A 27088-nucleotide genomic window follows, 5' to 3' on the forward strand; every position below is an offset into this window, starting at 1 on the left:
ATATCCAAATATATAACTTAAAGCTGTAACAGTAAATACAGTGTATTTCAACTTTTTATTGTTTACTTCAACATTTTAAGGTCCCTCACTGATTCAGATATTCCAGAGCTTGGCATGACTAGCAAAACGTAAATGTATAATACAGTATAGTTAAAGTAATATACACTAAGCATACACTATGAAATATGTACTTTAATTGTTTCAACTTCAATGTTGTTTCAACATTGTACAAACCACTGACATCATTTCAACCAAATTTCAACGTTGATTTTTACGCATTTTATTAACCTTTTGCAACCGTTTAGCATTAACTGTTGTATCAATGTTGTTTCAACGTTGAACAAACAACTAACATCATTTCAACCAAATTTCAACGTTGATTTTAAAGCATTTTATTAACCTTTTGCAACTGTTTAGCATTAACTGTTGTAACAACGTTGTTTCAACAAAACAACGTCGAAATTTGGTTGAAATGATGTCGGTTGGGTGTTCAATGTTGAAACAACATTGATACAACAGCCAATGCCAAACGGTCGCAAAAGGTTAATAAAATGCTTAAAAATCAACGTTGAAATTTGGTTGAAATGATGTTGATTTTTAAGCATATTATTAACCTTTTGCAATCATTTAAATGTATCAATGTTGTTTCAATGTTGAACAAACAACCAACACCATTTCAACCAAATTTCAGCGTGGATTTTTAAGCATTTATTAACTTTTTGCAACCATTTAGCATTAACTGTTGTATCAATGTTGTTTCAACATTGAACAAACAACTGACATCATTTCAACCAAATTTCAACGTCGATTTTTAAGCAATTTATATACCTTTTGCGACCATTTATCATTAACTGTTGTATCAATGTCGTTTCAACGTTGAACAAACAACCAACACCAATTCAACCAAATTTCAGTGTAGATCTTTAAGCATTTATTAACTTTTTGCAACAATTTAGCATTAACTGTTGTATCAATGTTGTTTCAATGTTGAACAAACAACTGACATCTTTTCAACCACATTTCAACGTTGTTTTTAAGCATTTTATTAACCTTTTGCAACCATTTAGCATTAACTGTTGTATCAATGTTGTTTTTAAGTTGAACAAACAACTGACATCATTTCAACCAAATTTCAACGTTGATTTTTAAGCATTTTATTAACCTTTTGCAACCATTTAGCATTTACTGTTGTATTAATGTTGTTTCAACATTGTACAAACCACTGACATCATTTCAACCAAATTTCAACGTTGATTTTTTAGCATTTTATTAACCTTTTGCAACCATTTAGCATTTACTGTTGTATCAATGTTGTTTCAACTTTGTACAAACCACTGACATCATTTTAACCAAATTTCAACTTTGATTTTTAAGCATTTTATTAACCTTTTGCAACCGTTTAGCATTAACTGTTGTATCAACGTTGTTTCAACTTTAAACAAACAAATGAAATAATTTCAACCAAATTTCAACATTGATTTTTAAGCATTTGATTTTATTAACCTTTTGCAACCATTTTGCATTAAAGGCGCTCTAAGCGAATTGACGCATTTTAGACCATAAAACATTTTTTGTTACATACAGCAAACATCTCCTCACTATCTGCTTGCTGCCTGTCCGCTGATCAAACTGTAATAAACGCGATCTCTGTAGACAGCTCAGGCTCGACAAATGGCAATATCAACATAGTGGCCAAACCTAGCACAACAAAACATAACAAAGTGTTCCAGCCAATAAACGACAAGAAGGATTTGGGGGTGGGGTTGGGCGCGTTCATGAAAGCACGGACGGGAGAGGGAGTGGGAGGCGTTAGCTACGCTCCATTTGTTTGAAAACAGTTCAAACATCAACAGAAAGTGATGTCGCACATTATTCGCTTAGAGAGCCTTTAACTGTTATATCAATGTTGTTTCAACGTTGAACAAACAACTGACATCTTTTCAACCAAATTTCAACATTGTATTTAAGCATTTTATTAACCATTTAGCATTTTCTTTTGTATCAATGTTGTTTCAACGTTAAACAAACAACTGACATCATTTCAACCAAATGTTAGCATTTTTGCAACTGTTTAGCATTAACTGTTGTATCAACGTTGTTTCATCCACATTTCAACGTGGAAGTTCGGTTTTATGCCTGCTGGGATATTTCATGTCATCTTAAGGTCCCCTTGGAAGTTTTTTGAGGTCCCTATTGGGCCCCGGGCCACTGGTTGAAAAACACTGAATTAACCCATATTTTTAGCAATAAATGACAAAATATTATCCAAGCTGTTACTAACAAACTGACCATGAAAACTATAAAAGACATAAAGCAATACATTTCCATAACCACTAAAAATCAACACTTTTAGGAATATCATGTGCCAATATTATAAGCAATTTAGATTGTCCGGCACTCCTAACTCTGAATGTCTTTTAACACTTACAAAATATATATTAACTCTAATTTATATTTAATTTATTTATAATTTATATTAAGTAACAAAACTATTAGTTCCCAGCACCTTGACTTCTGTAAACAGACAGCGAATTATAAAGTGAGAGTGGGAAATAAAAAATATAAATGTAGAATAAACATTAAAACAACAACACTAATAAAATATAAATCCATAATTTTCAAACAAAATAATACTGTGAAATAGTTTTATAAAACATAAAATCATTACCTCTCAAATATAAACAAGTATCAATAAAATTAAAGCTTGCCGCACTTCATTCCAGCCTTGAGTTTCGTGACGCCCGCGCGCATGCGCACAAAATACCACAGCAAACGCGTGCGCAGAACGCCGGTCGGCTGCGCCATTTTGCTGAGAGAAACGCCGTATATCGCGCTGTGTCTAAAATCTGGTGTGCGTGCCCAGGATAGATAGAGAGACTCATAATTTAGCATTAACTGTGTTATTATCTTAACCTGTAAGCATGTCAGACTCGTCTGCAGCAGACGTGGGACCCGTAGAGCCGGGGGTCCGTAAGTTATCCGAGCTGAGAGTCATCGATCTAAAGGCCGAGCTCAAACGCCGAAACCTCGACATCAGCGGTAATAAGAGCCTGCTTTCAGAGAGACTCAAAAAGGCAAGAAAATCCCGCATATATATTTATTTTATTACGTGATTAATGTAACATCTGTCCATACATTGCAATAAACACCATGAAATTGCATGCGGTTGGTCTGAGATGCAGTGACGGTTACGAATTGCATCTCGGACCTTTAGTTGAATCCAGGATGTGTTGTATTCAAGTCTAACGTTGATGGTCTGGTAGTATGTATTTTAGAGAAAGACTTGGATGTTTAAGGTTGTGTGATGCTGAATAATTATATAGATGTACAGTGCAACCGTTCAGGTGTTACTGTATTTTGTTACGTAACGCTCACTTTCGTTTTCAGGCAATCGAGGAAGAAGGCGGTAATCCCGATGAAATTATTGTACACCTGGAGATAACCCCTAAAAAGGCTCCTCGACGAACTTCAAAAGGTAAAAATGGGTGATATTGGTGTAAAGCTACTGTAACTAGGGATGCATTGACCATTGAATTGAGTTTTTTTGTGGCCGATAGAGATTTTAACACATCATTAATGGCCGTGGCCGATACCATTATTTGCTACCAATAGGATAGCCATTTCGATTTTAACAAACCCACTATTGGCCGATACTGATATTTGTCACCCGTAGGTAGGGGTGCACCGATAGATGCCGATATACACTAATACATGGCCGATAACTATTTTGAATTGCTCAGCCAATATTATTCACAGCTATTTCATGTACAATGGCTTTTGATCGGTAAGTCCTTATCAATCTGAAATCACTGTTAGTTTGAGTCTTTTATAACATGCATTTGAAAAAGCAACACTCGACAAATATAATCATCATACATATTCTTTATTGAATATGAATATTGGCATATACTAATATTTGTCCCCCTTATAAGTTTTTTCCGTACCGATAAAAAAATACTGGCCGATACTGATATTTTGTCGCCCGTAGGACTTTTTGCTCATACCGATTTTAACAAACCACTATTGGTCGATACCGTTTGTTTTTGTTTTGAGACAGGACTTTTTCCCCATACTAATTTTAACAAACCACTATTGGCTGCTACCTATATTTTATGTCATGAGAGGCATAAGTAAATAAATAAAAATAAAACAAATGGTGCTTTTCCATTGCATAGTACCCCACGGTTTGGTTTGCGTTTTGGGTCGGGTCAGCTTACCTCACTTTGGCTCGGTTATCTTTTCCATCGAGTTTAGTATCACTTCGCAGTGGGAGGGATTATAGGCGTGTCATTATATTTGCGCTGACTACTGCTGTGACATACAAGTGAGAGCGTTATTGGAATGCTATACATCCCCATACATTCATTTATTTCTCAGTCCGCCACAAAATTAAAATTGACCACCACAAATACATGTTTGCACATTGCGTTTATCACTACATTTGTCTCACATTAACAATTTTATCACAAACACCGCGCTCCGCTGAGCCTCATTTAAGTTGCATTTAAGCATATATGCGGACGTCTCGCGAATGTGCCGCCACAAACTGCAAATCTGGAAAAAATCTGGTATGGCGTTCCTGATTCTCAAACCTGTGGATGTTTTTTTCTGCTAAAATGGAGTTTGGGAACTTGTAGCAAAGCATAGATGACAACATGTTTACTCGAGACAGTGCAAGCTAGCATAAAGGTAAAGCTAATCTTTTAGATTATAGCGATGATGCAGGTAGTGACGATTCTCTCAGACCAATCAGTGATCTACAGTGTTTTCGCATCACTTTTTGGTATCAGCTCGGGTCGCATATTGGCTGATGATACTTAGGGCTGTGCAAAAATATCGATACAGCTAACTACCGTGATCCTTTTTTCCACGATAGTGTGTCGATATTTCAATCTCTACTATCGTTTTTTTTTTATTATTTATAATCTCTCTGTGTGCGTCAAGCGACCTACTCCACCGCTGCTGTAGTTGTCGCTGTCCAGTTGTTTGTCATATACGGCCAATGTCTCAGAAGTTAGCGGGAGTGAAAAAATGGCAGAAAATGTAAAAACACCTCCAGCTTTCGTGTGGACGCACTTTGGCTTAAAGTAAAAAAAAATCAGCTCTATTTTTTTACATTTTTAATAAAAAAGAAAAAGCATTGCAATGTATCGCAACATGCAACGTATTGTATTGTATCGTGATATGTATCGTGAAGCCCTTGCCAATACCCAGCCCTAATGATACATCAATGCATCTCTAATTGTAAAATTGTACATATGTTGTAATATGTTATATATATTTGCTCACAATGTTTTTAGGTAAAAAGCAAGACAGTGATGAAACTGAAGATTGCACTCTTGAGGAAGACTCGGTCGACGGCCAGGCCTCTAATGTAAACTTCCTGAATAATACAATTTACATAACGTATTTTAGATTGCTGTGGTATGGGGTTATCAAATCTTACGACTTTTTATTTGTGTCCCTCAGGACGACCCGGACGGCATCCCAGAGAATATTCACGACATGGACATCATGGACATGAACATTCTGGATGAAGCCGATATGGGCAACGGAGGCAGTGCTGATGGAGAAGAATATGAAGAACTTCAAGACACGGTAGCGGATGAAGAAAATGCGGACGCCCTGAGGGAAGAGTCCACAAATAACCATGACGCTGAGGAAGCCAGCGATGCTGTCGTGAGCAAATCTGAGATGGAGGAGGTGAGATTTATTTTAGCGTTTTATTAATAGCATATTTTTATTGCATGACATTTATTGTATGAAATTTTTTGTGGCTTTCAGGAAATGGAGGCAAATGACACAGAGATCCAGGAAACAGATTGTCAGGTAACCAGAATGCAGATCTTCGTTGTGTGATTGTTTTTGTATTGGACTAGTTTGTTCCAATCAGTGACTTTGAATGGAAGTTGGAGTCAATGTTACAGCTGAGGATTTTGCATCACCAAACCAAATTGCCTAAACCAGTGGTTCCAAACCTATTTCCTTGCTCCCCTTCCACCTACATATGCAACAAGTTTGAGTTACAAAGTAGAGAATATAAGGATAAAAGAGCTTAATGAATAAATATATATAAGAAATTGAATAAACAACAATTGTTTAATTTTTATCAACAATGTTATTAAACAAACAATACAGAAATCTTGAGCTTTACTCAAAAAGTGTCAGAGCAAGAGCCCGGGCTTTATTTTGTATGGATTCATCAAAAAAAATCGATTGCATTGAGGTCTGTAGTTTTCGGATGTGTAGCCACATGCGCGCAGGGTTTTCCGCAGCACATTTCAGTTCAGGCGGCCCGCCTTAGCTTGGAAACCCTACCGCATTAACTAGGTCGTCCAAAAAAAAATTTCGCTACACAAAAGGCTGTCAAGTGCATCTCGGAGAATAGCGCATACGTACGCGCTTACACCGCGACGCCCGAAATGAGAAAGACGTGGTCCGGACTGTCGCTGTCTGGAGGATAACTAGACAGTTAATAAAACATCTCAGAGAATAGCGCGGACGCGCTTCACACCCGAGCGTGCATGCGCGCCACACGGCCAAAATGAGATAAAGACGTGGTCCGTCATGTCTGGAGGATAGCTAGTTGATAAAACGTGTGTCCGCGAGAACTGTAAGCGGACTTATGTTTGGGGTTATTTAAGCCTGTTATTGTATTCGTCTATAGTTCTTGCAAATTTAAAGTAAGTTAGCTGGTGATTTTGTTGTTTGAGCAACCTGCTAGCTAGGTTGCATGTGCCTGTTGATTAGATATAACTAACAAATTTTCTGCGGGAAACCCTGTGCGCGGTTACAAATAATGCCATGCACACCGCCACGCAAAATGGGGTCTTGGCCACTTGGACGTGTCGATTATAAAAAAGGCAATATGGGAAAGTCTGAGATTTTTGCCAGTATTTTTTATGATTTTCACAAAAGATTAATGTCTTCAAGATAATGTTCTTTTTTAAATATATAAACATATTGTATTTTCCGCACTATAAGTCGCTTTGGAGTATAAGTCGCATCAGTCAAAAATGAGTTTTGAAGAGGAAAAAACATATAGAAGTCGCACTAGACTATATGTTGCTTTTATTTAGAAAATGATAAAAGTCAAAATCTAAGCCCAAGAACAGACATTTAATTTGGAAAGGCAAGTTATTCAACTAAACAATGGCCCACAGAAACGCAACCTGAATAGGTGTCCATACATGTTAATGTAACATTAACATTTATTCAGCTAACACAATAGCATACAGAACATACCTGGGAGGCTGATTAGGCTAAATGACCACGATAAGCCAAATCAAGTTCAAAAAGCTCCCGAAATCATTCCACGTCACTGAATCCATTGAATTACACAAATACCAGAGCAACATAGAGCGGTCTCTCAGGCTGTAGACGGTAATGGTTTCTCTTGGATCATATGAATTCATTTTGACATAAAAAGTGCAACTTATAGTCCGGAAAATACGTGACAATAAATCAAATGAAAGCACAGTCCCTCTACTTTCAAACAAAAAACTTGTTTTTATACCCTCTCAAATATGGGTAGATTTCTTGAAAAATACTAAATTTTGAGCAAAAAGCTGAGATAATTGCATTTTTTTAAAGGACTTTTGTTAGAGATCAGATTCAAAATGATAAAACATACACAGAGAATTAACCGTTTTTGGATCAGTGGGTGCTTCAGTGTTTTATCATTTGGATAAGTGCCGCCTAGTGGATAGTTGTGGAAATATGGATTGCCGTAAAAACTCGTCATTGGCAGTGAAGCGTTTCCTCTTAATTGTTAAAGGAATAGTCTACTCATTTTCAATATTAAAATTTGTTATTACCTTAACTAAGAATTGTTGATACATCCCTCTATCATCTGTGTGTGTGCACGTAAGCGCTGGAGCGCGCTGCGACGCTTCGATAGCATTTAGCTTAGCCCCATTCATTCAATGGTACCATTTAGAGATAAAGTTAGAAGTGACCAAACACATCAACGTTTTTCCTATTTAAGACGAGTAGTTATACGAGCAAGTTTGGTGGTACAAAATAAAACGTAGCGCTTTTCTAAGCGGAGGAAGTATATTTTACGGCGCAACAGCACCCTCGGGAGCACTTCGACTCGCCTGAAAAGTCAGCTCCCCTTCTCCCTCTCATCATGGGAGAGGGAGGGTGTTACTGCGCCGAGTCGAAGTACTCCCAAAAGTGCTATTACGCCATAAAATGTAGCTCCTCTTTTAAATCCGCTTAGAAAAGCGCTACGTTTTATTTTGTACCACCAAACTTGCTCGTATAACTACTCGTCTTAAATAGGAAAAACGTTGATGTGTTTGGTCACTTCTAACTTTATCTCTAAATGGTACCATTGAATGAATGGGGCTAAGCTAAATGCTATCAAAGCGTCGCAGCGCGCTCACGTGCACGCACACAGATGATAGAGATGTATCAACAATTCTTAGTTAAGGTAATAACATATTTTAATATTGAAAATGAGTAGACTATTCCTTTAAGATAACTCGACCATTAAATAAGTATTTTAAAAGAATTAAAGAAGTATTTTAACCTCCTTGTTGCTTTAAGCACAAAGATATTAAGGGTTCTCTCTTAACACATTCCTATATTTAACAGGAGGATAACGGTGAGGATGAGCCTGATGATACGAAGAGCGAGAAAGGTACTGTATAGAGTCTACTAGAAACACGGTTCAAGTCAGGGTGAAGCCTTAAGCGTTAATGTTTCAAGTAACTCAGGAAAAGAGACTGGAAATCCAAAGTTGATTACTGGCTTTCTGCACTGCTAATAATTGGTGTCATGTGGATTCATATTTGATTAAAATCATCACTTATTGATGCTCTGACCATGCAGAGAGCCAGCAATCGTTGTTTCAGTCAGTACGATAGCCTGGTTAAAAAAAGTTGTTGCAGATGCGATTTAGTGTTTCTAGGTTGCTTAAAGAAGATGTCAAAGAGAAGACGAGAAGAAAAGGATCACGCCGAAGCCTAATCACTGTAGGACTCAAAGTTTGTTAATTGGAGATTTCACTAATGGACCATTTGCTTGATTCAAAAGAAATCATTTCCAGTAAAGCCAGCACGAACGGCTTCTCCCATATCATGGACGCTTCAAGTTCTGAACAAGCCAACGATGGACGCTGGGATTCGGTCAATTTTGCTTTGTGGGAAGGTGAAGTGTTGTCTGGAAGCTAGTTGCTTGTTCTCGCTTTGGTTTTTCCAGTCTCTTTATACGCTAGCTTGCCTTTCTTTGTGTATGAGAAGCAGAGGGTCACCTCCTAGTCCAGCCTTGCCAGTTCCACGATAACCATTGCAATGTCTCAGAAGTGATTAAACTCTGTGCCATTCTATTCCTGTTACATCCGTAGAAAGTGAGAAAGTAGCGGAGTCTTGTATATCAGAGCAGCTTAAGGAAGACTCCACTGAAGAGCCGACTGAAGACGAGAAATCTTCAGTCTGCGATATTCACAAAGAGGAAGACATTGTGCTTGCCAACGCCGAGGAGGCCGGCAAATCGGAAGCGGAACCAACGGCCTGCGAAGCGGACGTTGACTCGTCGAAACAAAGTGAAGACGAATCTTCGAGCAAAGACATTAAAAACATTGAGGACAATTTGGTGGACAATTTGGTGGACACTGAGAGCACTTCCGCTCAGGTCGCTAATGCTAGCGAAACAAGTTCGCGCGATATTGAAAGCGCGGTCGAAACGGAAAAGGCGTCAAACGAAGAGGTCGAGGAATGCACGAAGACTGAACCGGCTGAAGTGAAAGAGTCCTCTGTTCAGGGTGATGATCAGAAAATGAGGTTTGTTGCTTTCTGTCTACTAGAACAATGGCTTTCTCTGTTTCATTGGCTCCTTTGTTAACAAGTGTGGGTGCACTTGGGAGGTGTAATCGACTGCGCATTATGTCTACCATTGTGTCATTTTCCCTCGTGTCATTTTTCAAAAAGTAACGTACCAAAAAATTCTAAGTGTGAGGTTTTATTTTAACGTAATGTGACTTCAAGTCGTAATATCCAAACAAAGTAAGATTTTGTTCACCGTTTAAGGTTGTGTGTCCTCGCTAGGTGGGTATTTGTGATCAACACTGGTGTTCCCGTTCAAACCGCCCATTCAGTGTCTTATAATGTTGTTGTTTCTTTTCTCTAGTGGTGATGAGGATAAAGCGAGCAAATCTGAATCGAAAGACGATAAAGGTTGGTCTTCTGCAATTAAAATCATGCGTCTTTTAAATGACTTCTTGACTTTGCCTAACCTAACTTGTGACCCAATAGGTGGCGCTGCTGCTGGTGGACGAAACCTTTGGGTCAGTGGACTCTCTTCAACCACCAGAGCGACAGATCTGAAAAACCTGTTTAGCAAATATGGCAAGGTATGTTTGCAAACCGATTGAGATGTAGTTGTCAACCATCCTTATGTTGGACTAATTCGTAACGATTTTACAGGTGGTTGGCGCTAAAGTTGTAACAAACGCCCGAAGCCCCGGAGCTCGCTGCTATGGATTTGTCACGATGTGTTCAACCGAAGAAGCCACTAAATGCATCAACCATCTGCACAGAACCGAACTGCACGGCAGAATGATTTCTGTTGAACGAGTGAGTCTTTTTTAAACCTATGATTAACATGTCCACACATGCTACTGGGACTGAACGATATATCTAAATTTTGAACTCTCGGTATCTTGCCGAATTTGTCTATGACAACCCAGCTAAATTCATTTTTGGTTATTTACTGTTTTCACATTAATCTTAATTTTAAACTATATTTAATATTCTAAAAAGAATATCTTAAGCAAATTTATCCCAATATTTTCGTGTATCCAATATATCGTCCATGCTATAGCATGCAAAATTTGGAAAACTTGCAATACACAAAACTATCGTGTGCATTATATCTGTGTTAAGGCTAAAAATGAACCAGCTGGAAAGAAACCCGCTGACAAAAGTGACACCAAGAAGTCTGGCAGTGACAGAAGGCACTCCACGGACTCTAAAACTGAGAAGTAAGTTGTATTTCAACGTTGGTGTTTATAAACGGAGAGCTCAGATGCAAAACCCGCTAAGTGCGTCTGGCATGATTTCTTATAAATTAGCATTTTTATCAGACTCTAAATGGCTTCAGCCTAAAAAACGCTATTTCTGAATAGCCTGAGGGTGGGATTAAAGAGATAACCAGCCAAATATCAAAATTACCCCATGATTTACCCACCCTCCAGCAATCTGAGATGCATATGTCAATCAACACATTTGGAGTTATTTTAGTAAATGTCCTTGCTCTTCCAAGCTTCATAATGGTAGAAATCACGGATCAGGGAACAACTTCTGACTTTAAACCCCAAAAAGTGCATTCATCCTTCACAGAGGTACTCCACACGGCTCCAAGGGGTTAATAAAGGTCTTCTGCGGGTAGCCCATGCAATTGTGTAAGACTAAACACAATAAACTTTAAAAACTATAATAACTAGCTTTCGGTAACGACAACGTGAGTTGTAGCTTAGTGAGCATTTATTGACATGGGTACGTTGCACAGTGTGACTCCAAGATGATGTCGTTATCAGAAGCTAGTAATTATAGTTAAATGAGTTTAAAATATGGATTTTTTTTAAATATAGATCTTTTTTAAAAAATAGAACTTTTTAAATATAAATTTTTTTTAAAATATGGATCTTTTTTTAAATATGGATATATATATATATATTAGGGCTGTCAATAGATTAAAATATTTAATCGCAATTAATCGCATGATTTCATGAGTTAACTCGTGATTAATCGCAAATTAATCGCACATTTTTATCTGTTTTAAATTTACCTAAATGTAACACTTTTTAAGTTTTTAATGCTCTAATCAGTCTGGATTTGGATAATATTTGGATAATATATATGCTATATGCAAATGTATGTCTACAACAGCCTGTTTACATTTTTAACAGAACCATCAGCCACAGTTTTAAATGTTTTTGCCTTTAGAAGACTTTGTTCTTTCTCCATTTCTGTTTGCTGCTGCATCATTTGTGACCTGTGCTGGCAAATTGAGTTGGGATGAGCACATTTTCAAAAATGTGTCATTTATATTTTAACATTCTCTAAAAAACTTCAAAACAATTGGAACAATTGTTGGAATCTGACAAAGCATGACAGAACTATACATGTTAATGCAGAGCAAAAACAATTTGGGACTGACCACTTTAAGATACTGTAGGTCTGATAATGCAAGGGTTTAATATAATGACACAACAGATACTTTTCCTTAACCGTTAACCAAACATTCACTTCAGATATAACAGATTATAGGTCTTACCTGCGTGAATTCTTGTCAAAACAGATATTTTTAAAACTGTAATTTTGTGTTAGATGTCTATATATATCAGGGTCACGCACTCGCGTGTTTGTGTGCACGCGCTTCAGACGTCTGCGTCAGACATCGCTTTTGAGTCTTGTCACTCTTAATAACTCTTTTAACATCAATCAGATCCCGAACTTTATCTCTCTTAATAATTATTTTAACATCAAGAAAGTCCTGCAGTCTATTTTCTATCATTTCTGAATGCTTTAAAAACGAAACTAAAAAGTGAAAGAAGACGCATCTTTGCTTTATATGGATTTGGGACGGTACACCTCACAGAAAACGTGCAGATAAAGAAAACTGCGCGTGCAGAAAACGTGCATTGAGCGTCTCAATTCATCTGTGGGTCAAACAGAAATTGCGTATCGCGCGTTAATAAAATTAGTGCCGTTAAAATTAATTTGCGTTAACGCGTTATTAACGCGTTTATTTTGACAGCCCTAATATATATAATATGTCCAATATGTTTTTTTTTCAATAAGGATTTTTTATATGGATTTTATAAATAGGGCTAATATATTTTTTAATATGGATATATATATCTTTAAAATATAGATATTTTTAAAATATGGATATTATTTTTAAATATGGATTTAAAAAAATATGGCTATATTTTTTAAAATATGGATCTTTTTTAAATATGGATTTAAAAAAAATTGTAATTATGGCTTATATTTTTTACACGTATATATATATATATACTTATTTATTTATATATTTATTATTATTATTATTTTGTAAATATGGGTATTATTTTTAAATATGGATTTAAAAAAAAATGGATTATTTAAATATGGATATTTAAAAAAAAGTGCATATCATTTTGATAGTTTAGCAGATTTGACGCAAAAGTATTTGATGAATGTATAATGTGTCGAGAGCATTCAAATCAGTTAAATCATTTTCTCATTTATGACAAAGGTGGCGTGATTTCAGGGTCTCATTATATAATTATGTTCTTACAGGTCCGTGAACAAAGATGAAAAGGCTGAAGGCTCTGATGGCAAAGGTTTGTGCACTTTTAATTTACATAAAATCAAAATTAGATTATTTTGTGAATGATACTTTTAACAATCCAGCGCTAGGTTTTGTTTCATTTTTTTTTTTTTTTTTTGTAAAGTAACATTACGGAAATAAATATTTACAAGTTATGTTGACTTACACAAACCTTTGATCGTCTTGCAGAAGGTGGAGAGAGGACAGTTGTCATGGACAAATCAAAAGGAGAACCGGTCATCAGCGTGAAGACCAAAAGCAAAGAACGAGTACGTTTTGTGTCCTCGACAACAGTCTTGTGCTTTTATTTAAGCACTGGTAAAATGACACCGTGCCATTTTTGTTTTTGCCACAGAGCACCAAGAGTCGCGACCGTGCGTCCTCTAGCAAAGAAAGGAAGGACATTTTGTCCTTCGACCAGATCAAAGAACAGAGAGAAAGAGAGCGGCAAAGGCAGAGGGAGCGAGAGATCAGAGAGGTGGAGAGACGCAGACACTCTGGGTAACTTTTTTTTTATTAGTTTATTGTTGTACACTAGTAGCTGTGAAATAATAGTTGATACGTTTGTACCTTTTAGTACGATTTGTTAACAAGATTTTTTTGTATCTTTGTTTAATTAAATCGTAATATGCAAACAAATATTTTCGATACAAACATTGGTGCCATCTTAACCGATTATTGTGCTATTCTAACATCACAGTGACCGAGACCGTGACAGCCGTATGGAGCGCGAGCGCATCCGTATTTTCCGGGAGCGGGAGGAGAAGGAAAGACTGCTGAGGAAGCGCAACTGGCTGGAAGTAGAGAAACAGCGATTGGACGCAGACCGCATGGAGCGCGAGTTCCTGGAACGCGAGCGCCTCCGCGTGGAGTTCGAGCGCCGGCGTGAACAAGAGCGCATTCATCGAGAGAGGGAGGAGCTGCGACGACAGCAGGAACAGCTGCGTTTTGAACAGGACAGACGTCCCCTTAAGAGGCCTTACGATATGGATGGCAGGTGTGTAGAGATTGGGGATGTCTTAATTTTACGAGACAATACGTTTGGGTTTTGTCATATTTTTATTTTTTTCAAACCTGCAGGAAGGATGACTGGCAGGGGAAGAGAATGTCCATGGATGATCGCTTTGGACGGCAAGATCGCTACCAGGACTTTGACCACAGGGATCGCAGCCGCTATCAGGATGGCATATTGGACAGGTAGTTTGAATTTCTTATCTCAACCATTGTGAATGTCAATTTTAATTCTACTTCCTTAAAGGGCGATTTGCAGGTAAAATTTTTCAACGAATTTGTGCAATTTGCTTGTTGATAATAAACATTTAAACTGTTATCCATTGTATTTTATGTTGTTGGGTATCACAAAACCCGAAAAAGTATGAAAAAGTGCAGCGGTTTGCAATGATTCTCCTTTCCCACACGACGTACTGTATGACGTCACGCTGGGTAGAGAATTTACCAAAGCCGCCTTGAGAGCATTGAGAATGACTATAGAAAGACGAGTAAAGTACAGTTCTGATAGCGCAGATTATAGATAAATACATAGATACATAGATAGATAGATAGATAGATAGATAGATAGATAGATAGATAGATAGATAGATAGATAGATAGATAGATAGATAGATAGATAGATAGATAGATAGATAGACAGACAGATAGACAGACAGACAGACAGACAGACAGACAGATGGATAGGCTAGTATAGAGAGATAGGCAGACAGCCAGATAGCATAACGTAAGCATATCTTCGTGTAGAAAGTAAAGTAAACAAACAATTAACATACTCGTGCATGCTGGCTTGAGGGGGTCCATGATCCTGCCTGAAATGGGTGTAACTTTATGCGATCTTCAGCACAAACGGTTTGGCAGCATGTCTCTAATCCTTGAAGGTGAGTGAAGCACGTCACATCTGTTCGCGGGGACCAGTGACCCAAACGCACTCACTTTCTTACAGCCAGTAGCGAATGGCAATCGGGAGTGCGGGACTTTCCGATCTGATAATAGTTATACATTTCGAGTTAACACCGTCTGGCGGCGTGAAACGCGTCCGGTTCCCGCAGCCCGCTGGTCAAACTGTGCAGCCTCTCTCAACAAAGTATATAAAAGTGCTCAACGTGTTCGGCAGGTCCAAACATGTACAGGATTTATAAAAATACGGTGATCAATGAGCGGTTCCTCCTCAAATGGCATAGTCTGTCGTGATGTAAAAAGCCGCCGAACGCCTGTTTATTACAGTATGTATGCGGTCGGATCCGAGTATACTGCAGCTGCTGACTGCTGCTGCGTATAAAATGATCGTGTGATTCGTTATCGCATAAACAATACAACAAAGCATTCTTTTATTTCACAAAACAATACATTTGAGATATTATTTGATAGACTAGTAAGTGTGGATTAAGGATGTTTAAAAATCTCGAGCCTGGTGGTCAGGACATGAATGGATCAAATCAGCAGATTTGCAAAGTTGTACTTATCTCCACATATATCATAAATAATAATTATCATGGTAACTTTGCAGTATAACACATTATATATTTCCTACGATGTATATATGATTTCCAAATTATATACGTAAGTATTAAACAGCAATAAATGTCTCATCTATCTCTATGGCTCTGGCTGAGTCTTTCTTCACTTCTACCCAACGTGACGTCATCGCAGAATTGCCTTAAAAAAACCGTTAATACCAAAAACGTAAAAAAAGTGGTCTTTAAGACCATTTTTGAGACATTTTAAAAATTATACACATATCTTGAGTGATTTATGTACCCATTAATCGACAGTGGTGGTTAACCTGCAAGACGCACTTTAAATTCAAAAGAGATATTCATGAAATGAGTTGGAAGTTGGCATTTTCTCGGAAATGATTTTTGGTTTTGCGCTAATATGTACCATAATTGATTTTTGTCCTCTTACAAACAGGAGAGACAACAGGGGAGGAGACAACCAGGTAAAAATAGATTCACACTGCATTTAAAGGATTAGTCCATTTTCTTAAAAAAATCCAGATAATTTACTCACCACCATGTCATCCAAAATGTTGATGTCTTTGTTTGTTCAGTCGAGAAGAAATTATGTTTTTTGAGGAGGGCATTGCAGGATTTTTCTCATTTTAATGGACTTTAATGGACCCCAACACTTAACAGTTTTAATGCAGTTTGGAATTGCAGTTTCGGAGGGCTCTGAACGATCTCAAGCGGGGCATAAGAGTCTTATCTAGCGAAACGATTGTCATTTTTGGCAAGAAAAATAAAAAATATGCACTTTTAAACCACAACTTCTCGTCTGTCTCCGGTCCTGTGAAGCGCCAGCGCGACCTCACGTAATTGCGTAATGCCGTGGAAAGATATATGAAATGCACATTTGCAGACCATTTTAAACAATAAACTGACACAAAGACATTAATTAGTATCATTCAACATACAACACGTCGGAACGGTCCTCTTTCTCCACACTTGTAAATGCTGGGGGGTAGTTTCGCATACGTCATCAGTGACCTCTTGACGTGATGACGTATTGCGCAAGGTTGCGCTGGTGTGTCATAGGACCGGAGGAAGATGAGAAGTTGTGGTTTAAAAGTGCATATCATTTCACTAGATAAGACCTTTATGCCTCGTTTGAGATCGTTTAGAGTACTTTGAAACTGCAATTTTAAACTGCATTAAAACTGTTAAGTGTTGGGGTCCATTAAAGTCCATTAAAATGAGAAAAATCCTGGAATGTTTTCCTCAAAAAACATAATTTCTTCTCGACTGAACAAAGAAAGACATCAAAATTTTGATGACATAGTGGTGAGTAAATTATCTGGATTTTTTTTTTTTAAGAAAATTTGACACATCCTTTAAGTTTGATGCGCTGGTATCGGACACCATCTGATCTCTCTTTCGATCCACAGCATTTCTCAGATCGCGACAGACACGGCAGAGACAATCGTGATAACTGGGGTGGCGGATTCGACAAACGTGGAATGAATCCTACTAGGCCCATATCTGGCAGGTAATTTGATTCCCAGCTTGCAACCTTTTACGTCTGCTCACATTTACATTTTAAAACATAAATGAATATTTACTGTTACATGTTTACAGTCGTGACAGCAGAGACTGGGACTCTGGGCGCAAGATGGACGGAGACCGAAACTGGCAAGGTTTGTCTGACAGACTTAAAGCAAGTTTTTATGATATCTCACATCGTGCTTTCTTATAACTCAATCGTTTTCCTGGTTAGGTGGCGACCGAGGAACAGGACAGGGCCACGTGGGACGGGGAGGAATAGCAAGGTATTGAACTCATTACTCTTTCTTCGTCATGTTTATTTTGAAAGATTTGGATTGCTTTAATATTTGTTTGCTCCTCAGTCGTGGCGGATACATGGCGGCAGGAACGTCCCAGTCGCTGTCCGGACCATTAAACAGACCAAATCAGATGATGCAGGGCAGTGGATTGCAAGGGGGCGGAGCCTTCGGTCGACGCTACTAACTTATAACCTCATCAATTTTGTCTGTCATCCGTACGCATTTACGTTGCAGCTTGTACATTGCCGATCAAGCTTTGTAATTGTATTTTTAAAGTCTGCCTTTTTTCATAGTGTAAAGACGAACGGAAAATTAATTGCATTGTGTAAAGATTGAGATTTTATTTTGAACTTTTTCGCCCCTCCCTCTTTATTCCACAAGATTTTAGTCTCTCTTTCTTTTTGGTATTACACTCTGTTAATGCTCAGGAATGTGCAGCTAAAACGAAACCTTGCTGTTAAAACCAGACTTGATGTTCAGTTCTTTTCGATGTGTTTCAATAAAATGATTGTGGAGTTTTCTTTATGTAAAAGAGTACTCACTTTTATACATCATATATGTTGGTTTATTCTGTGAATAGAAATGAATTTTAGCACTGTGTTGCCCCTAGATGGCTCACTTTAGTTAACAATACAGCACGTCTTAACAGTGGGTGTGTTGTGTTCGGCTTTATCCTCACCGCAAGAAAAAATGGGAGAAAATAACCATGAGAACACAGCCACGTATTATGTAACTAGTATTATTAGTCAAATATTTATGTCAATGTTGCTCATTTTCAAACTCAAGAAATTAGTAAAAAACATGATTCATACTTACAGGCGGGAAAATAAACCTAGGTTTATACTGAGGGCGAAAAATAAGTAAGTGTTTGTTTGACTTCATGCGCCGCAAGAACTGACAAGTGATGACGTCAAAGTACCGCGAGAGCGTTTCAAAGGCTTTCCTGTATCTTCTCGAATCGCTCTCGCGGTACTTTGACGTCATCACTTGTCGGTTCTTGCCTTGCGGCGCATGAAGTCAAACAAAACAAACACATCTTTTCCGCCCTCAGTATAAACCTAGGTTTATTTTCCCGCCTGTAAGTATGAATCATATGTTTTTACTAATTTCTTGAGTTTGAAAATGAACAACATTGATAGAAATATTTGACTAATGCTGGTTAGGGGATGCGTGGCTGTGTTCTCATGGTTATTTTCTGATTCCTTTAAGAAGTGATATTTGATGTATTGCATGTTAAATTTTGCACACAACTGGTTTATATTACTTCAGAATTGCGTAATACGCCTAACTTGCATCTCGGTTACTCGGTGTGTAGGATGAGTGACTTTTATTCTTATAAACCGTTATAAATAGATGAACTTTTGATTTTAAACGTCACATTTTAAAGATCAAAGATTACTTTGCAAGTATTACCACAGGATTATTAGATCACTAACATCTAATAATAAAAACCACCAGTTTTACATTTCATAAAATTTTTTCCATGAGATGAAAAAAACTTTCCTGAGTTTCCTGTCATGACGCCCTTACGGAAATTAACCATGTTTTTGTGGTAAAAATGTAGTAACCATGTTTTTTGGTGTATTGATTGATTACTATTAGCAAAGCCTTGCATGGTTTTACTGCAGTAACCATGTGTGTATTTTTTTTTTTACTGTTTAAACCATACATTTTCGTAAGGGTGTAAAATGATGACGTGAATCCATAAATGCAGTAATGAAAAATAAATACATTCTGGCCATGAAAAGTACATTTATTTAAATTATTACGTTTCCATAAGCGGTTTTTTTGTTGCATAATTTATGTATATTTGCATTTATTCATGTATTTAACTTCGTTTATGCGTTTATTCCTACACTTATTATTTCTACAGTTAGGGGGCGCCATTAGCCTCTTTTACAGTCATTTACAACAGAGCTTCCCAAACTTCAGAGTGAAAAGGCCCCCCAAAAACATAGCGAAAGTTACACGACCCCCCCCCCCCATTATATATTACATATAGCCTATTTAATAAAACAGATTTTTAAGCATCAATTTTATCATAGAATGTATTATTTTTGTATTCTGGTGAAAAATGATGTAAACATTCTTTTTAAATATATTTAAACCCATAACACTACATACTTTCTGCATACTATTTATAATTATTATGCATCAAAGTGTGTAAGAGAAGCTACATAGTTCACAAATTTATTGCAATGATTAACAAATGTTTAAAAAAATTTAAAGCCATTTACAAGCAATGTATCTTACCTCACTTTAATGGAAAAAAAATATATGCTTTATGTTAAAAGCTTTTCAGAACAATTAGAATATTTTAATTATTTTAATGTTTTGATTTAGCCTAGCCCAGGCCCCCTGCAGTACCGCTACGGCCCACTGGGGGAGAGCGGCCCACAGTTCGGGAAGCACTGATTTACAAGACTGTGTATGTGTGAAACCAGTTATGTCTCAACTTCTGGATTTGTTTCTGTTATCATTTGTGTCACAGTCTAGAAAACAGCTACAGCCATTTTTGGTGATTTACAGTTTTTTACATAAAACCATCCTATACAATGTAAAGAACATTTTGCGAAAATTTAACATTGATATCTGTATTACTGGCCGAGTAAGGTCATGTCAAACGTAGAAATCTAAACTCAGAAAAAGTTAATGAGACTTTCACAGACATGGTCACATTTAGTTATTATGACGAGCTGTACAGGAGATATTGGGCAATGAGCATGGTAATTTATGGAGATTTCATTAATTTTAACCAATGTGACCCAAATACTTTACATTTGTAAGAGTAAGCATACAAAATATTCAAGATTTAAAAGTGGAAGTGCAAAAAAAAAACATTTGTGAAAACCAATATGATAGTCCATTGATCTGAATATTGGTTTATATTGGACATGTTTATCAATAAAGATTCCTATATCAATGAATTCACTATAAGAGTTGTTAAAGGATGAATACTTGCAGGGTGAAGCTGGTGTCTAATTTCAGTCCAGTAATGTCCTAAAGTAACCTCTGTCTTTAATGATGTCACAGACTTCAAGATCAGGTCGTGCCTCACCGGCCAATCACATCCAGCCAGTAGATCTCGGAGGCGGGGTCAATCTCAGATCCACATGCCTAGAAAACCCCAGAGACCAAAAAAGTATTTTACCAAAAATACCAAAACGTCCCAAGCTTCCATCAGTTCATGCACTCTACAATACAATTCAATCCAGACCAACTGGTGCTTGACTTTCACCGTCCATTGTTTCAGGTCCAAACATCATCTGGTTGTTTGAATTAGCACACATATACCTCTGCAAAAATGTACATGCATACATGGACCAAGCCATTTGGAGCAAACCTCTAGAGGTGCAAATTCAAGAAAATGTCTGGCCATCATCTATACAATGAGACTTTTAGGAGTTTCCCAAATAAAAAGTCACTTTCTGTCCAAACAATGTCATTGTACTCAACACACCGTCAAGGATCATCAGAAATCTGTTCAAAACGTTTCTCCTATTACAGTTTTAAATTGTGACCCTCCTTCAAGTAGGTCTATCCATATTAACAAGTCTGTATATGACTAGTAAGAACATGTAAATCTAAAGCATTCCTGTCTTTGTTGTCTCAAAGCACTTGTTGAAATAAGAAAGAGAGAGACATGCTAGCCACACTTTTGAGTCCTTCCAAGGTTTGCTTCCTGATTTACCTTTCATCTTCAGCACATTTTTCAGGTAAGACATTGACATTTTGACTTCTAATGGTGGATTTTGTAGATGTATTCTGTGGAAGTAGTTTCTTGCTTGCACATGGCTCAACTTGCCATGCGTAAAATGTGGTTTTATTAGTGCAGAACGACCGATAAGAGTTGCTTGTTAAATTTATGCTTAACCTCATACGTTTTTCTTAATATATGCATAAATAGCATTATTTTGTTGTTTAAAATATTTCAGAAGCTTTACAAGACATTAGCAAATACATAAAGCATTACGAAGGCCTTTCTTATGATCGAGAACTCGTACGGCAACAACACCAACGTATCAAACGGGAAACTCATCAAAGTGACCGAGAGCTTCATCTAGACTTCAAAGCCTTTCAAAGGTATGACATCTCAAGTGTTCAGATGTGTCCACCATGTGTGAGATTTGGAGCATCAAAGTTTGATTTTATTTAAATTGACATGACCTTACTCAGTCAATATTAAAGATATCAAGATTATATGTCCTTTACATTATGTAAGATGATTTTATATACATTTGTAAATGACACAATGACTTTAACTGGGTTTTCACATATATATGATTATGCACTGATTTGTTGTAGGGTTTTCCGTTTGCGTCTAAAGCGAAATGTAGATGGTTTCACAGAAGACTTCCATATTAAATCAGAAGATGAAATTCAGATTGGGGATCTCTCTCATGTATACTCAGGAACATTGCAAGGTAGAATTTCAATTGCAAGATAATTTTAGCAGTTTAAATGTCCTATATAACAATACAGTGTTTTAATGTTTCAACAACAATGATTTCGCCAAGTAGGGTGTGTTTAACCCTTGTGGGTTGTTCAAATTCACTACCCTTTCGGTTTATTAGTGTACAAAAAGGCCACTTAATTAAAGGCGGAGTGCACAATGTTTGAAAAACGCTTTGGAAAAGGAGATGGGCCGACTAACAAAACACACTTATAGCCAATCAGCAGTAAGGAGCGTGTCTGTGGGGCGGGTCTTTTAAAAGAAGGTCCAGATTCTATTGGGGTAGGGGCGTGTTTGTTTAGGTGATTTCAAATATCAACTTTGGCTTTCAAACATTGTGCACTCCGCCTTTAAATGGCTGTAAAAATGTATCAGATGATTTTTTTTTTTTGCATTAATCTGTTTATTAATTTATTAATTATTTATTAATTATTATATTATTAATTATTTATTAATTGCATTTATTAATCTGCCCCTTAGGTGACATTAGAGTAAAAAAATCTAAAGTTTATTTTCATGTGCTCATGTGAAACCTTAATGTGCTCACGCGAAACCTTCATGTGCAGAATTTTTTTTAAAGTTTAGGTTTGCGTGCTACGTGAAAGTTTCACCTGAGCACGCAATAGTTTCATGTGCGCACCCGAAACTAAACTTTATTTAATTTTTGCTCCATGTCCCCTTAGGGGCTGCGTAGTTTATCACCCTCAGTACTGATCAAAACTACAAAATGTTTACAAAAATTTACAAAAACTTTAATTGCTGGGAATAACTTTAATTTTTGGGAAAAAACACACAAAATGACAGATTTTCAATATAAAAAGTGATTGTGGACTGGATTTTTTTTTTACCATTTTCACAGTCTTGGGCATGTCAAAGATTAGTAAAAACATTGGCTTTGATGCATTTTTAGTTTTTGTTTGTTTTAGTTTAGTTTTTATTGTTTTCTCCCTCATTTACTGTTCGTGGCTGTTTTTGCCCCATTGACTTCCATTATAACAACTTTTTTTGATTGCAAAGCCATGACATCAAATAATCATGCGTCTTTGATTGTTGGCAGTTTTTCGTTTTGCTTAGAGGTAAAATTTGTCATTTTTACTGTTGATCACCATGTGGCACCATTAACCCTTTATTAGGCCTGTGCAAAAAACAGAGCTTAATTTCTGGCTTGTACATTGAGTTATATGAAGCATAACTGCATAATAGAGAGAGAGAGAGAGAGAGAGAGAGAGAGAGAGAGAGAGAGAGAGAGAGAGAGAGAGAGAGTTAAAGTGTTAAAATCATAAACCTTTTGCAAACATTTGGTAGTTTTGATCAGTACTGAGGTTGATTAACAGATTTATGGGAAAAATTTTTGATTTTTTATTTGATACATTTTTTACAGCCATTTAATTAAGTTGCTTTTTTGTACACCAACAACCCGAAAGGGTAGTAAATTTGCCCACGGTATGTTGTTGAGGTTTTGAAAAAATTCAAAGCATTTTCATAAAATATGTATCAATATAAATTTTGTCACCAAAACTTATTCCATTTGCTGAAACACAAAGAAAGTTGTGGCCAAATTAAGACAAAAAAAAAACATGCTTGTCGGAACCGCATTTTTGTCAACCTATCAGGTTGTAGAGTTTATCTAGGGGGTGTGTCTTATGAGATTAAGTTTGATTTTACATTGATTTCAATCTTTGCATGAACTTACTCAGCCATAATTAAAGATATCAAGTTTATATTTTCCACAAAATGTGCTTTACATTATAGGATGAGAAAACAGTAAATCACAAAAAATGAATCTCTGAAATGTTTTTCGATTTGTCTTGCAAGATGAAAGCGATGGTTCCTGTCAAGGTTCGGTTCTTGACGGTCAATTTGAAGGCACCATCACAACAGCCAATGGCACATTCTACGTGGAGCCCATTGACAGATATAACACCAGCAAATCAGAACATCATTCCATCATTTATCACGAAAATGATGTTGGTAAGCAATGCATATCCTAATGATGCAAAATGTGATGCAAAATATGCACATTTGTGACTCCATCTGTAAAATCCAGGTTTAAGTCTTTTAATCTAGTGATGAGATTAGGTGCATCAAAGTTTCAATCTTTAACATAATCGTAAACATAATTGTTTCAATACAGAATGTTCTTTACATTATCTAGGATGAGTTTTTGTAGAAAACAATGAGTATAGCTTGGTTTGTACAGGCATGGTCACATATCTTGATGGCTTTTATTTACTTTACACACATTTATTTCTTTGATGTGTGCATGAATGTTGTTGCAAGCAGCTTGGAAAGGAAACATCTGGTAAGAACATAAATGTTAGGAATATGTAAACATGCTCAGAGTGAAACAGGATACATGAGAAAAGGTAGTAAAAACAGGATGTACATGTATAGGTATAGAAATTGTGGGAAACAGGACACGTAAGATAAACTGCATAATGGGACTTAATTTTATGATTGGATTGGGAACAGTGGTCTCTACAGGTGGTACAGGTGGTTGGCGGGACTCTGGAGTGGTGAAAAAGAGGGCTTGGGGAGATCAGACGAAAAATCATTTCACTTAAAAAAGAGCTCATAGAGCAAGAACATGAATATATATACAGTATACAGTATCAAATAAATAAGGTAAATTTTTATTGTATTTCTTATTAAACAAAATTAACTTTTTTTCTTTTAATTATCTTTTTTAGATTTTAGTTAAACCGTGTTAATTGACACCTATTATAGTCAACCACTGGTTCAATAAGTAGAAATATATCTACAAAAATAGTCTCAGTAATTTTTTTTGACCTACCTGCCATCGTGCAAGCAAAAGAAATCAATGAAAGTTATCAATAATGGTAAGTTATATTAAAGTCTCAAAAGTAATCTTCTTTATCTTAGATACACTGAAAAAATAATATGCTGAATTTACTAAACAATTCAAATATAGTGCATCATTTTTGCATCCATTTTTTAAAGAAAGTTTTACATGGAATTTTAAGCAATTTAAGAATTTGCACATTTTTAAGTAAGTAATACATGAAATTTTAAGCAATTGCTTAAAATTCCATGTAAAACTTACTTTAAAAAGTGGATGCAAAAATTATGTAAGTAAATCCAGCATATTGTTTTTAACAGTATACAAGTCCACTGCCTAGTTAGTTATATTTACTAAAATAATTCAAGTAGTTTCAACACAAAATTATTAAGTTAATTAAATTGTACATGATAAAATTTAGTTGAATTTACTTAATAATGTGTTCATTTAGAATTACTCAAAAATATTTTTACTCAAATTTGGTTAAAAAACAAGAAGTATTTTTTTAAATAGAATTTACTCATTTTATTTAGTTGAATTTACTTAATAATTGGTTCATTTTACTCATCTTTTTGTGTTATTTTTACTCAAATTTGGTTAAAAACAAGAATTAATGTTTTTAATAGAATTTACTCATTTTATTTAGTTGAATTTACTAAGCCGCAAGATCATTTTTTACAGTGTAGAGAGCATAATGAGGATTACTTATACCTTACACTGTAAAAAAGATTTGTTGGTTCGACTTAAAAATAATAGTTAAAACAAAAAAGTTGATATGAAAGAAAATTGTTGTGTCAACTAATATTTTTAAGTTGAAATAACTTTTTTACATCTCAATTTTAAGAAACGTGCCTGTTTTCATCTCATGTTTAGATTTGTCTGTGTTTACTGTGTTATTTTTGCCCTGGGTTGGTACAGAAAACCAAAAAAGTGACCTTGTGTCTGTGTAGCAGACAGGTAAACATTAGCAGCGAGACATGTGTCTGTATATTAGATGTCATGTGACCTTGTGGTTGAACTCACACCATATCATGAGACTCCAAGGTTACTCTACAGCATTTCCCATGATTCCAAAGGCCATGCTAGTTAGTCATCTACACTTAAAGCTTATGATACGGATGTGTTTTGTGAAGTGCACCGTGTTTCCTTTTATAGGTGATGCTTTTTATAGACCATACTAGTGTCCTGTGAACTTTACCTATACAATTATGTCTGCAAACAGCACAGCAGGGTCCAAAAGTTTGAGGGAATGTTAAAAACAGGACTTTTGCAGGTTGAGTGGTTTCAATAAATGAATAATATAGGAAGAAAGCATAACATAAAAAGATTCTTATTTCCAGGTCACGGCATGTAAATGGGTCAATGACGTGACGTTAATTATTTTGTGTCCGTATGGTTCACGTGGTGTTAAAGTTTTTAATATCAATTTTATTATGAATTTAATCTGCTTTTGTGGTAACTGCCAAACAAATAAATATAATGCACTTTAATAAATTTCAGACCATTCAAATTTTTTAACTATGTGGTCTGTTCCTCAGATTAGTCACACAGTATTTGATTCCACAAGCTTGTTCCTGGATAAACATTCACTTTAATTTCCTCATTTCTTGATAAATTCGTCCATAACAGTTTCTTGGATCTTTCTTATTCAGTCTCTGTGGGCGCAAGTACTTGAAAGAGAGGCACGCAGAATGGAGCCGATGTCTGGAAGTAATTCTGTCAATGGGTCAATGGCCGACATTTACCTCTTCCTTCTCACATGATCCATCTGTCTACACAAAGTTACAGATCTAGGAACAACTCTACTAGCTGTTGTGTTCATAGAAACCGATATGGTCATCATTCAAAGTGTGACCTGAGAACAGCTGTGGGCTCAGCTAGTTTGGCCACATAGCTCATTTACATAGGACTCTTATTGGTTGATTCTTGCACACCACAATGGTGTGATCCAATCGTATTGCCCCCACAACCCCCCCAAGTTATTTTACAGTGGGAGTAAAACTTATCCAAGTTGTTGTGCTACAGTTGCTCAGATGGTAGAAAATTGTGCTAGCCACACAAAGATTATGAGTTTAATCCCAGGAAACACGCTTACTTGAAAAAAGTATAGGCAGTTAAAGTTTCTCACTGCTTTCTTTGAGTCACCTTGAGCTACAATCTATATTATGTCTCTTTTTTCTTAGCATGCACCCGTATCAAAGGCAGTTAGTACAACAAACGA

General features: G+C 36.4%; 2 protein-coding genes across 3 annotated transcripts in view; both read left to right on the plus strand.

Moving 5' to 3' along the window:
- Positions 1-2790: 2790 nt before the first annotated feature.
- On the plus strand, positions 2791-18134 carry safb (scaffold attachment factor B). The gene is made up of 21 exons (XM_073862230.1): positions 2791-3074; positions 3388-3475; positions 5301-5374; positions 5470-5703; positions 5785-5829; positions 8602-8647; positions 9353-9788; positions 10135-10181; positions 10260-10357; positions 10431-10580; positions 10890-10987; positions 13293-13336; positions 13513-13592; positions 13679-13824; positions 14024-14320; positions 14404-14520; positions 16246-16273; positions 17219-17319; positions 17409-17467; positions 17548-17599; positions 17678-18134. The coding sequence occupies exons 1-21, from the start codon at positions 2922-2924 to the stop codon at positions 17796-17798; spliced, it is 2514 nt and encodes an 837-aa protein (XP_073718331.1). The 5' UTR covers positions 2791-2921; the 3' UTR covers positions 17799-18134.
- Positions 18135-18582: 448 nt separating this feature from the next.
- LOC129452754 (disintegrin and metalloproteinase domain-containing protein 10) overlaps positions 18583-27088 on the plus strand; it is a 36821-nt gene continuing 28315 nt past the window's right edge. Inside the window, exons 1-6 of one of the 2 annotated variants that reach the window (XM_073861983.1) lie at positions 18653-18692; positions 19958-20042; positions 21230-21330; positions 21550-21697; positions 21920-22038; positions 23883-24038. In XM_073861983.1, the coding sequence (XP_073718084.1) occupies positions 21258-21330; positions 21550-21697; positions 21920-22038; positions 23883-24038 (496 nt within the window). In that variant the 5' untranslated portion in view covers positions 18653-18692; positions 19958-20042; positions 21230-21257. Of the gene's footprint in view, positions 18693-19957; positions 20043-21229; positions 21331-21549; positions 21698-21919; positions 22039-23882; positions 24039-27088 lie in introns of both variants that reach the window. The other variant, XM_073861982.1, reaches the window with a different exon arrangement.

This window comes from Misgurnus anguillicaudatus, chromosome 23 (assembly GCF_027580225.2).
Source record: "Misgurnus anguillicaudatus chromosome 23, ASM2758022v2, whole genome shotgun sequence".
Lineage (NCBI taxonomy): Eukaryota > Metazoa > Chordata > Actinopteri > Cypriniformes > Cobitidae > Misgurnus > Misgurnus anguillicaudatus.